The sequence below is a fragment of the Mastigoproctus giganteus genome, chromosome 1 (genome assembly GCF_048544385.1).
Source record: "Mastigoproctus giganteus isolate SK-2022 chromosome 1, ASM4854438v1, whole genome shotgun sequence".
In the NCBI taxonomy this organism is placed as follows: Eukaryota; Metazoa; Arthropoda; class Arachnida; order Uropygi; family Thelyphonidae; genus Mastigoproctus; species Mastigoproctus giganteus.
The window spans coordinates 37,276,403-37,289,553 of NC_143575.1; the positions used below are offsets into that span (position 1 = coordinate 37,276,403).

Here is a 13,151-nt window from a genome sequence, read left to right on the forward strand (position 1 = left end):
GCATTACAGAACTTGGAAACTAAGCATCTCAAGAGTGTTTGATTGAGGTGTATAAAGCATGGTAGAAATTGCATATTGAAATGAGACATAGAAACTGTGAACATTTACCTGGTAAGAAATAAAATTGTTTCTTTAATTTAAAAGCAGTGTCAGAGTGGTACTTTCTGACGCTGGGTAGAATATGAAAAATATAGATTGTTAGACTTGTGTTGTGTAGCAAAAGCCTGGCTTCTTTGTGACATTTGGCCTGTACTAATATATTTAATATTTAGAAATTATAAATGTTTTCTATTCTTGCTGTAATTGAACCTTAACTTTGTTCACCCCTAGGATTTTGATCAACTGCAGAAGGATTTCAAGACAATGTACGAAGAAATTGCCTTTTTACAGGAACACCTTAAGCAAAGAGATCAGTTAATAGAGGTCTGTAATAAGTTTTTCATAATTACATAATCCTGAACACATCACTGATGAGTTAGCATACCTCGTAGAGGAATGTTTATTAAAAATTACACATTGAAGCAAAATTTTTGAGAATGATTATATTTTGGTTGTTTTAGAAGCAATTTTATGAGAATAATTGTCATTTATTTTGTTTAATCCTGTTTACTCTAATAAGCTCAGTATCATTGATTATAAATCTCAGCTGTTGTGAGTGGGTAAAAATTCCACTGATATAATGGTGGATATTAATAAAAAAAAAAATTGAATATTATGTATAAAATCAGTATTGATATGTGTTAGGGAAGCTGTGTGATTTTGATACAAACAGGAATCCTCTCTGTGCAGGGTGCATCAGATGTCCCATTATTATCATTTTAGTTCATTCTGCTCTGTATTTTTCATCATGCTCTTTTTTTGAGTTTGTTTCTGTTTGTGTTTTGATTTTTAATTGTTTTATGTTTCTTGAACATTTGAATGTCAGTGCTAGTGTGTGCCTGATAGAAAACTTGGTATGGACCAGTCACCTTCAAAATTTTTAACCCCTTCAAGAGCCCTATGGCGATCAAAATTTTCCTGTGTGGTTTCCCATAATATGCACATAGATCTACTTTTTGATTGAATGCCACTTCAAACAATGTATCCATAAAAGTATGATTATTTTTTAAATTATTTATTATTATTTTTTCCATTTTATTTTTTTCATAATTAATTTTCCATTACATGCAGTCGTCTCTTATCTGTGTTTCCATCTAATTGTCAACATGGTTTATTATAGTGACACCCAGATTGCTTTAAAAATCAAAGAATATTGCAACAAATATCATTTGCCTGATTTTGTGCTTACAGAAGCAAAATTCTCTGGAATTCAGAATCAGAAGTTAATGAAGTTGAATTATTGATGAGACAAAAAAAAAAAAAAATTATGCGAAGTTTTTTTTTTAAATTAATTTATTTATTGTGATTTGATAGTAATTTTACTGTAATGTTAGGCAATCAAGTCAAAATAAGAACAAAATAATATCTAAAAGCGAAGTTGTCATTTTTAAAAAAATATGTTTTATAAAGCAACTGACTTCACTGGACCCACCCCTATCAGCAACTCACTACCCAGAGCTCACACATGTTCAGAAAACTCACTTGTGACAGGGTTAAACAAGTTCTCACAGTGTCTAAAATTTGTTAACTAGTCAGTCAGCCCTTCGAATTAGAGTGTTTATTAATTACTTATAAATGGTTCCCTTTCAAGTAAAAGTCTCCCTGGACCAAATATTCCTTTAGTCATCTTGCATAAACTTTGGAGTTATTTATGACAAAATTCAGTTTTGTTCATCGCTGCAGCCACTTTGCAAACAAATTTACGAAAGCTACCTGGGTTTCAGGACTAAATCTTCAACATGCGCATTAAGCCAACATCATCATTAGGCATTTCAGCAAAATCATAATACTCGATATACTTTGCACTTTCTCACAATTGGTCTGGAGTCTACTCTTAATTTCAAATACGTGTGTGTGCACTCGAATGCTGTTTCCTACACTGCCCTAAATCACTAACTGAATTCACAAATAGTATTTTGCATTCGGTTAGTATGTTGACATTAATTAAAACCTGTAAGTTGAAGGGTCCCCATCTCTCCCTTATATTTTGCTAAACTACTTTACAGTGTGAAATTTGCATGTTGCTTGTAATTTTATAAGTATATAACTCTTTGCATTTTTCCAGAATAGTCCATTGGTTATTTGTTATTTGGTTTTTAGGAGCATTAGCAACTAAGGCCATATCGCTCCGGGATATGCGGTGGTCATTCCCTGACCTTTCCGCATTCGGTGGTGACGGGCTCGAACCCGGGTCTAATCAAGAAGCGTGTGCTACGCACTGCTGCTCCTTCCCACCTGGCTACGGAGGCGCCATAGTCCATTGATCTGTTTATGTAAATCGCTTGTTATATTATAGTCAGACCTCTATATAACGAAATCGATCATTCGCTTGAAAAAAATCATTAAACAGAAATTTTGCTATAAAAAATATTACCTTTTCAACAATGAAGAATACTGTAATTCCAACATTCAGAAAAACAGTAAAAGATGGGAAATAAATCAGAAATAAGTGGGAATGAAGAAATTTTCTAACATTTTAAACAATTTATTAATATATATATATATTAAAAAATGACTACTTACATGACGCGCACAATATATTACTACACTTCTAAGAATTATTTCGTAAAATATTTGGTTATTTTTTGTTGTACACTGGATTTAACTGTACACTGTTCATAAAAATGTTTGCATTTGTTTAAACACTCAAATATATTTTCTGGCACATTTTCTTCACACTGAAGGCCTTGACACAAAATTTCAAATGCTGCAACATTTCATGTTTGGATGGTTTAATATTGCCTTCTTTGACAATCGTGACAATATCACATCATTGATATTGTCACAATTTTTGAATACTCTCCAAAATGTTGGAGTCACTCAGATATTCATATACTATGAAATCATTATCAACTTCTAAAAATTCGTCAAGAACAGTTTCTCCACTGATCAAACTGATTGGAGTTCTTTCCAAGATTGCTCAATATCTTGTTGTAGTAGTTCATCCCTCTCATTTCCACTGTAGGTTAAGTACTTTTGCAGGTGTTTTTTGCAAACAATTCTTAACCTGCTTTTGCAAAACAATTCTTAATCGTTTCTGTCACATCTTGACTCCACACTTTCACCAACTTGGATATGCATATCTGCAAATCTATAACAGAATCTATAGGCTGGTTGGTTTCTATTCTCAGTATAATTTTTTTCAGTATGCACGTATGGTAGTGCATTTTCAGATTCTTTATAATGCCTTGGGCCATTGGCTGCAGTTTAGATGAAATATTCAGAGGGAAGAAAAGAGGCTTCACTCTTGTAAGTTTTGAAATTACCAAGTGAAGGTGGGCAGGGCAGTTGTCAACAATCAACATGATTTTTCTGTTTTATTTCATCTTTCTATCAAAATTTAAAATCCACTATTAACAGAAAAATATATATTGTACCACCAGAAAACAGTAACTAAAATTTAATGAGAACTAAATAGAATAAGACAGGTACAAAAATAATAAAATAGAATGACTACAGAAGATTTCGAGACTATGGATCTCTTCCTCAGCTATAAAATGCATAAATATGTTACATATGAAATCAAGAATGTGCCGGGCGTGGTCATGCCAGTCAGACAAAGAGCGTGCATGAGGCAGGTGCACATAATGCTAGGAACATTCACTGGGCATAACTAGGTAATTCTTTCTGTGAATGTAGGATGCACCATGAGGTGTATGCCGGTGCTTGTCACATTGTAAGATAACTGTCTCTGTGATGGGGTGCATGCTCCCACCTCTGTTGCGATTGAAGACATTATGGCATCCGAAGTGACTCAAGCCACAACCGTTGATGGTAATGATAGAGGTAGAATTTTCCAGATATATGAAGTGACTCGAGCCACAACCATTGATGGTAATGATAGGGGTAGAATTTTTTTCAGCCTGGTCTGTATTGTTAACAGAAGGGACTGCTTCTACAGGGATGGGATACACTTAAATAGAAAGGGTGCAAAAATATTTGCTGATGCTATCGAGGCAGTGTTAGGTGGGTCGGAAAACTGCTAGCTTGGGGGGATACAAGGACTAATAGATTAACAGTAGCCACTGGCAGAGGTGAAAGTGATTCTTGCACTGCTTCTATTGGAATGAGCAGAAGCCTGGAAAACAAGATGCAGGATATTTCAGAGACTGCTGGGAGTCATTGCGGTACAAGTAAACATATGGGTTGTGTTAGGGTAGCTAAGAAAAAGAACATGTGCATGTATACTTGCGTGTACACCAATACTAGGAGTTTGGTAAATAAATTTGATGAATCTGATATCCGAACAATATCTGCCTACAAAGGTGGATATTTTTTGGATATCAGAGACATGGTGTCACACAGATATAAGGAATGCAGAACTGGAATTTGGGGAGTACAACGTCTACAGAAAGGATAGAAAGGGAAGAGGGATTATGCTATTAGTTAAGAAACACACAAAAGCCAAGGGAGTGAAGCCATTCGACATCGCTGGACAGTGCAGTGTTGAGTCAGTTTGGTGTGACATAAGCATTGGGAGATCAAAATTGAGAGTAGGAGTGTGCTATAGGCCTAATGACTCTGATGAGTATAATAAGAAACTGTACAGGGAAATAGAGTGGGGCCAGTAAATCAGAGAATCTTATAATGGGGGATTTTAATTTCCCAGATATTGACTGGAATTTGTGGGTTGGTCACTCGCACACTAGCAAGGCCTTTGTGGATTTATTGGATGATTGTTTTCTACATCAGCATGTTAGAGAGGCAACTAGAGGGAGTAATACTCTTGATTTGATTATCAGCAGTGATTCTTCATGCATTAAGAATCTGCAGATAGAGGAACCACTAGGTGGCAGTGATCACAGTGTGCTGAAGTGGGATTTACTCAAAGAGGTAACTACCATCAAGGGTAAAGGGAAGGGTTATTGCTTTCGTAAAGGAGACTACGATGGTCTGAGACAGTATTTAAATTCTATACAGTGGGACCAACTGATGATGTTACTAACAGCAAATTCAAAATGGGAAGCATTCAAAGAACTTATCTTGGAAGCTACTAGGCTTTACATACCAACTAAGAAACATTGTTCAAGGTTTAGGCCTAAATGGATGTCAGATGAACTAATGAGACATATGGCAGAGAAGAGAAATGCATGGGATACCTATAAATTAACACGTGACACAGAAGCCTATGATAGATACAAGTTGATCTGTAACCAAGTTACAAAGGAGGTTAGGCAGGCGAAGGCAGATTACGAGAAATCTTTGGCAAGGGATGCAAAGAAAAACAGCAAAGAGTTCTTTACTTATGTAAACAATAGAAGGAAGGGGATGAATCAGATTGGTCCACTTGATATTAATGGTTCAACTGTTAATGATCCTGCTCAGGTAGCTAACAAACTAAATGAATATTTTGCATCGACATTCACACATGAGGAGTTATTCAGCGAGGGCAATGTCAGAGGTGTATTCAACTCTGGTAATAAGCTAGATAATCTTGTAATAACTGAGAGTAAAGTGGAGGAGAAATTGTTGAAGATAAACACAAGAAAGGCACCTGGGGTGGATGGGATCTATCCAGTTATATTAAAGGAGGCAGCAAAGGAAGTAAGCAAACCCTTAGCCATAATTATGAGAGCTTCCTTGGACTCAGGGGAGGTACCCATTGACTGGAGATGTGCAAATGTGACCCCAATTCACAAAGGAGGATCAAAGGCTGACACAAGTAATTATAGACCTGTGAGTTTAACTTCTGTTCCAGGAAAATTAATGGAGGCACTGGTTAAAGAAGCACTGCAGGATCATCTATACAAGACTTCAGTTATAGCTCGGACAAAGCATGGTTTTGTTAAGGGAAAGTCTTGCCTGACCAATTTGATTGGATACTATGATGCAGTCACAAAAGAACTGGATGCAGGGAATAACTTTGATATTATATATTTGGATCTTAGAAAGGCTTTTGATACTGTTGCACATGGAAGACTGCTGCACAAATTGGAACAGTGTGGCATTGGAGGCAAATTGCTGCTATGGATAAAGGGGTGGTTGAGGGGGAGAAGACAGAGAGTGGTAATCAATGGACACTGCTCATTGTGGACTAATGTTATTAGTGGAGTCCCTCAGGGTTCAGCGTTGGGTCCATTATTGTTTTCTGTATTTATAAATAATATTGATGATGGTATATCAAGCTTAATGTCCAAGTTTGCAGACAATACAAAAGTTGGCAGGGTTGTTAAGGACACTACTGGTGCTATGCTGCTGCAACAGGATCTGGAAAGGTTGAGCAGATGGGCTGAGATGTGGCAAATGAAGTTTAACATTGACAAGTGTAAAGTACTACATATGGGAAACAGCAACCCCAGAGCAACGTATCAACTCTGTGGTACTACACTGACAGTGGTAGAGAATGAAAAGGACCTGGGGGTAATTGTGCAGGCAGATATGAAGTTCTCTGAGCAGTGCAGGCAGGCTGCAAGAGTAGCTCATGGTGTCTTATCAATGATATACAGGAATTTTTCTAGCAGGGATAAGGAGGTGATTATTCCCTTGTATAAGGCAATGGTCAGGCCACACCTTGAGTGCTGTATACAGGTCTGGAGGTGCATTTCAAGAAGGATATAGAGCTGCTGGAATGAGTACAGAGAAGGGCAACAAGGTTACTGAATGAAACAAAGGGTTGCTCTTACAAAGAAAGGCTTAAGTTTTGCAAATTACAGTGTCTGGAGACTAGGCACTGGCAAGTTGATCTGATAGAGGTGTATAAAGCCTTGAATGGGTTGAGCATGCTCAATGCTGATGAGATTCTGCCTCTTGCTCAGAATAATCACCTGAGAGGGCATAAATTCAAATTGAGGAAAGACAGATGTAGGATAGATGTGCTGAAATTTGCCTTTAGCCAATGGGTAGTTGGAACAGACTTCCATCCCTTGTTGTGTTGTGAAAGTTGATAGCCTAAATAAATTTAAGGCTCAGCTGGACAGGTATTTTGAACAAACGGAGGGGGGAAATGGAAGGTTTTTTTTTTTTTTTTTTTTTTCTGGCTGATGCTGAATAAGCTTGCTTTCTTCATCATATGCCTCTGCTAATGCTAATGACATTAGTGTTCAATGATCTCGGTATCACTCCATGGATTGAGGTTGTGCTGCATGGACCAATAGTGTTCTGCTATGCAGGGTGCTTGGAGTCGGCAGACCAGATGTCCCATACTCTGTGATGCGGTCCTGGATCCTCCTGGCAGTTTCCCTCACATAGCAGCTTCCACAATCATGCCAGGTGATGCAGTATATCAAGCCACTTCATAGAGAAGAGGAAGAGATAGATGTTTTCATCCTCTAGACAAGGAACTGCAATTTTCTACTGAGATGCTGCAAGCACGTTATCCGGTGCCCATGTAGCACTTTAGAAAGTCATTCTGAAACGCCTGGATAACATGGGATGTAGGTGGTAGAGATCGTCTCATCACTACTGGGGCACCTAGTGAGTGCGGAAAGCTCACGAGCTTTCAAATCACATTTGTCCAGGGCATAGGCAGGATAGCTACAGCTTGTAAGGGCATTATTTTATTTAAAAAGATTCACTATGTCTATTGTCCATGGAGCTGGAATGGATCCAGGCATGGGTGAGTAGGGTGTGCCCAGTACTGTGTAAGTGGCTGGGGGCATGCGCTGAACTGTAGTTAGTAAATTGGCCACCATACATGGGTTTTTGGTAGACTGAAGTTTTCAGATGTGAGCTTGCATGTTGCACCAGAACATCCAGGAAGAAGAGGGTGTTGTTTGATTCTAATTTGATTGTAAACTGTATGAAGGGTTAGGGAGTTGAGATGCTGCACTAGCTGGGCTTCTGAACCTCGGGAGATAATTGTTTGTCTACGTACCAGAGGGTGACGTAGACAGTTATGTTTAAGAATATGCAGTCCTCCATCTCAATGTTTGCTATGACAGAGCTGATTGGGGCACCCATGGCCAGACTGTGAATTTGCTTAAAGAGGAAGTTGGCAAACATGACCACGCTGCTGAACAAGCACAAGTTGAGAGCAGAACAAACATCTGTGGATAGTGAGGTTCTGTTGGGAAAGGCGAGATTTTTATCCAGAAAGTGTTGTGCACATGTGATGGCTTGTTGTACTGGGACTGATGAAAACAAGGAGACAACATCAAAGGAGGGTATTATCTGGTCCTTGGAGATAGTGAGGTCTTTGACAAGGTGTAAGAATTCTTCACTGTTGGAAACAATACAGCTGGTATTTCCTACAAGAGGTGTCAACAGTTGGGCAATATACTTTGAAAGCTCGTATGTTGGTGAGTTGCAGCAAAAAACATTGGGCCTTAGAGGGATGCCTGGTTTGTATCATGCACCCAGTCATAGAGACAGTTGTCCCACAATGTGACAAGTGCTGGCATATACCTCATGGGTGCACCCTACATTCGCAGCAACAACTACCTAATTCTGCCCAGTGAATGTTTCTAGCATTACGTGCACCTGCCTCATGCATGCTCTTTGTTTGTCTAGCATGATCACGCCCGGCACATTCTGGATTCCATATGTAGCATATTTACGTATTTTATAGCTGAGGAAGAGATCCATAGTCTCGAAAGCTTCTCTAGTCATTTGATTTTATTTTTTTTGTACCTGTCTTATCCTATTTAGTTCTCATTAAATTTTAGTTACTGTTTTCTGGTGGGACAATATATATTTTTCTGTCATTAGGGAACCTGGAACAAAGAAGCCTCTTCACCTTTAAAATCCACTGTTCAAAAATTTCACTTGTCATCCCAGATTTTTTGTTGTAGTTGTATTCCAGCTCTAACAACTTTACTCCTTTGAAACATTGAAGTTGTTTACTTTCTTCAGTTCTCCATTACAAGCCATATTTGCACCAACCAAGGCTGTAATTCTCTGCTTACTATTTTTACCACCGAAACATTATCACCTTTAAAAGTCAGTGTCTTGTTTGGCAAACATTTAAAAAATAGACCTGTTTCATCAACGTTGAATATGTGTTTCAGCTTGTAGTCCTCCATATTTTTTCTTTTTTTTTTTTCTTTTTTTTTTTTTTCAAAACTGTTTCTTTCCAGTGGGTACAGGCTTCTTCGATTATAACCCCACTTTAACCAGAAATAACTTTTTTTGAATAAGACTAATTACTGTATTTAATAAACACTCATATACCACGTGAAATTAATAATATACACCGATGAGCCAAAATATTATGACCAGCAAGTCATTATGCAAATCGAAGCAACTGCAGGTGAACTACGGCGCGTACCTGGGTCGGGATACTGTATAAAATCACCTGATACTGAGCTCAGTTAATCAGTGTTACTGTTGTTCTTCACCTCTTGCAAGTTTGTTGCACTGGTAGTGAATCACCCTGTATATCTTATTATTGTAAAAGTCCAAAATCCAGTAAATCTTAGGATTTACCAATTGTCTCTGATAAAAGTTCTAATCTTTTCTATTGTCAGACTGTATATTAGGCACTCAAATATAGTGAATTGTGTTGTCTAGGAAACTTTGCAGCAATAGGTAGGAGATATATCGTTTCCCTATGTCCTTGTTTCAAAATCAAAAAAGTGAATGAACCAGGAAATTAACATTGTTTGCCTTTATGCACTGCCCGATTATCACTTTTCCAATTTTTAAACAGGAGTTTAGGGAGGCTATATTCTTATCCCTGAAAGATTGTTGGAAATAGTGCAAAATGGGAAACAATGATATGTTATGTTTATGTTCCTTATATTCCGAATATAATGAATATGTTACCAAGGCAATCCTGCAAGGATAGGAGATATGCTCCATACCCTTTTTAAAAATCAGAAAAGTGAAAAAACAATTGATGTGGTGCATTTTTTGATATTTTATACTTTTTATCATTCAAATATAATGAATACTATCTAGTATTGTTGTACTCTTTATGTGTTACTTTTAAAAATTTCTAATATCTGTGTTCTTGTCTATATTTGGTGTCCATTTCTACTAATATCTCTTCCTTCCCTCTCCTTTCATGCCCTTGTTTAAAAATCAGAAAAGTGAATTGTGAAAAAAATAAAATAATACATACTAAGCTGCAGACAATAATTTTGATGGAATATAACAATTTTAAAAAAATAATAGTATAAAAGAAATAAAAACTGTAAAAATATATAGCAGAAAGATGGAGATGTGGCGACTGTGAAATATAAATGAAATGTAAATTCTGAAAGAACAGGCAAAAGCCACGAGTAATTTAGAACCAAAAGGGTAATATATACCACGAGATTAGCTTAACATAAAATAGTGTAAAATATCACATAATTCAACAGAAAACTACATGTCAAGATCACAGAAATCCCAAGCATTAGAAATAGAAATGACAAAGTAATTTAAAATTTAGCATGGAAAACAATATCAACTATGATGGGTGATATTTTTTTTTATTTTAATTTTAGCCGTCATGGCTAAAATTAGAATACAAATCTTGCCAGCTACAGAGATGTTTGCACCAGAACTCTGAGTGAGCCAAGGTCTAAATTGTGAAATATCATATATGTAATAACAGAAAGAAAAAATGAAAGATGAAGAAATGTCAGCTGTGATGCCATAGTCTTCAGATTTCTACTGAGATTTTGTTTCTAAATTATTCTTGGCTTTTACCTATTCTTTCAGAACCTTAATTTTATTTATATTACATGGTCACTACACCTCTGTCCTCCTATTACATAATGCTCTGCCTGAATGTGCTGGAGGGCCAGTGGAATGTTTTAGGCTAGTCTCTCATACAAATGTAGCCAAGTGGATCACTGTTGATAATGTGGTTGCTGATCAATATTGTGGAAGGTCCCAACAGTCAGACTGCTAGTAGAAGATGCAAACATAAAGCAGCAACTTCAAATGAAGACCTAACTTCACCCCTTAGCACGAACACAGGTTGACAAAACTGTCTCAACCACATGTATTCAGACCTTCTGATCATACATGAATGTCCTTTGTGTAGTGTGAATGACATCATGTAGAGCGAGTAACAAGTGAAAAGAAAAAAGGGTGCGTTCCCACCTCAGGAGGCAGACAGAGATGGGGGGGAGAGAGAGAGAACTTGATTTGGTGTAAGTGGCATGTACTATAATAATGCATGAACCTCAAACTCAATGACAGTGTGTATTGTTTACTAATGAGTCCAGTTCTGCTGTTAAGAGTGATTTTACAGAGAGAGAGAGAGAGAGAGAGAGAGAGAGAGAGAGCAAAGGATGCTGCACTTTCCTGATAGCCTTATTGAAAGGTATACTTAGCATGGGAGGGAGTGTACGTGTGCTGGTTTGGGCAAGCATTTCTTTTGCTGGGCATATTCACTTGTACATACTTTCAAGGTGCACCATATTGCTTTGTGAGACCATATGCATGTTCAGTAGAGAAGAGTTTCAGCTTACAGGATAGTAATGCCCAACCGCATTTCATATCAGACTTCTTGAGTATTATATGGAGAGATAGCAACATGATCTCCCAGCCTCAGTTCTATACTGCAAACTTTTGATATTCTCTTCAGAAACATAATGATGACGTCATTAATACATTCACTGCCTTTATACATATAAGCATCAAGAGGCACTAAACATGCTGTAACACATAGGAGTGGTCATTCTTAAGCAGTCAATTAAATGTGCACCCTAAAAGTAAAGTCATCAGTGTACCACTACCGAAGTAGTGTTACATTGATGTTCTGTTTTACAGATCAACACAAAAGTAAGTGTTCACTTTTAGCAAACCTTTACTATTCAATCATTATTTACAAATTTTCAGAATATTGAGGATTTGGGATGTTATTTTGCAACCTTCCAAAAATTGGCACATAGAATGGACCCTCTCAAATATAGATGGCAGCAAACATGTTAATAAGGCTATCAGTATTGAAGACATCTCAGAAGTATGTGCGACACTATGTATGTGATGCTCTATTTTCACACCTCATTTAATGAGGACATCTCAGAAAAATGCTATTAATTGTACCCAGCATTGCTGTGAGTTCATATTACAGTTGGCCATGCCTCTATTATCCAACAGTTGACATTCCATCTACAGTTTCATTGCTGAACACTATGTTGTTCTTCATGATATATGTATATTAATTGCCATTTGCTGTTTATCAGTGTATAGTAAATGTTAAAATTGCAGGAAAATATTTCTACATTTTCTCACTATATGTTTTGCTTTGTGACAGAGCATATAGTGAAAAACTTGTGACCATTGTTAAATTTTGGCAATCAGCATGGTTGCAACTGATTGTGTGATTACATGAATACCAGGAGCTTTATGTATATAAATGAGCTTAGCTTACCTATCAGCTATATTCATCCATCTTCTGAAATTGTACAACCTAAACATGCCATTTTCCAGAGATGTAATAGAAGCTTTTCTTTATCTTACCATTTATGGAAGTTAAGTTACCCTGCATCTGAAGATAATTGACCATCCAGTATGGCCTTTTGTTGGTTTCTGAAATATTAGTGAACAGTATGTTGTTCTTCAGTTAGGGTAATTCCCCTGCCCCTCCTTCAGCCAATGAAAATATTCCCAGAATTTGTTCTTAGTATTAATAATTAAGTTCTCTATAATTACCAACTTTTTTCCCAAAACTAGGAGCATGGGTTAGTCCTTGTTGAAAGTGAAGCACTGGTTAATGGAGATGCAGAAGAGAACAGCACTTGTAGTACACCCGAAAAGGTTAATTCAAAGTCTCGGTCTAAGGGAGCCTTGGTATCTCATCAGGCTGCCCAGTTATTAGAACAAGCTGGAGAAGGATCATTGGGTGAGAAAAAAATTTTTACACTAAATAATTTTAGTTGTCCAATAATGATTTATCAAACTGAAATTTAAAAAACTGGAAATTTTTTTTATCGATATTGTTGCTGTAGAATGAATTTCTCTGAGTGACTTAATTTTCCAAAAATTAAGGTATGTAGTTTACTGTTATTTTTCATGCTGAACTCTGTTGCTGCAGAACAGTAGTCATTATTATCATCTCAGTAGGGTGTATAGGATGAGCATTTTCCTCAGAGCCGTAGCAATTTTTTTCATGCTGAAATTGTGATAGCTTAAAATGTGAGGATTGTTGTTTAATATTATCAGCATATTAGAAAAAA

General features: G+C 36.9%; 1 protein-coding gene across 2 annotated transcripts in view; it reads left to right on the forward strand.

Moving 5' to 3' along the window:
* The window catches only part of LOC150090710 (leucine-rich repeat flightless-interacting protein 2-like), a 195,059-nt gene that overhangs the window by 88,203 nt on the left and 93,705 nt on the right, over window positions 1-13,151 (forward strand). For both annotated transcript variants that reach the window (XM_090379575.1, XM_090379566.1), the window contains exons 7-8: window positions 331-423; window positions 12,649-12,817. In XM_090379575.1, coding sequence (XP_090235701.1) covers window positions 331-423; window positions 12,649-12,817 — 262 coding nt within the window. The remainder of the gene's footprint in view (window positions 1-330; window positions 424-12,648; window positions 12,818-13,151) is intronic.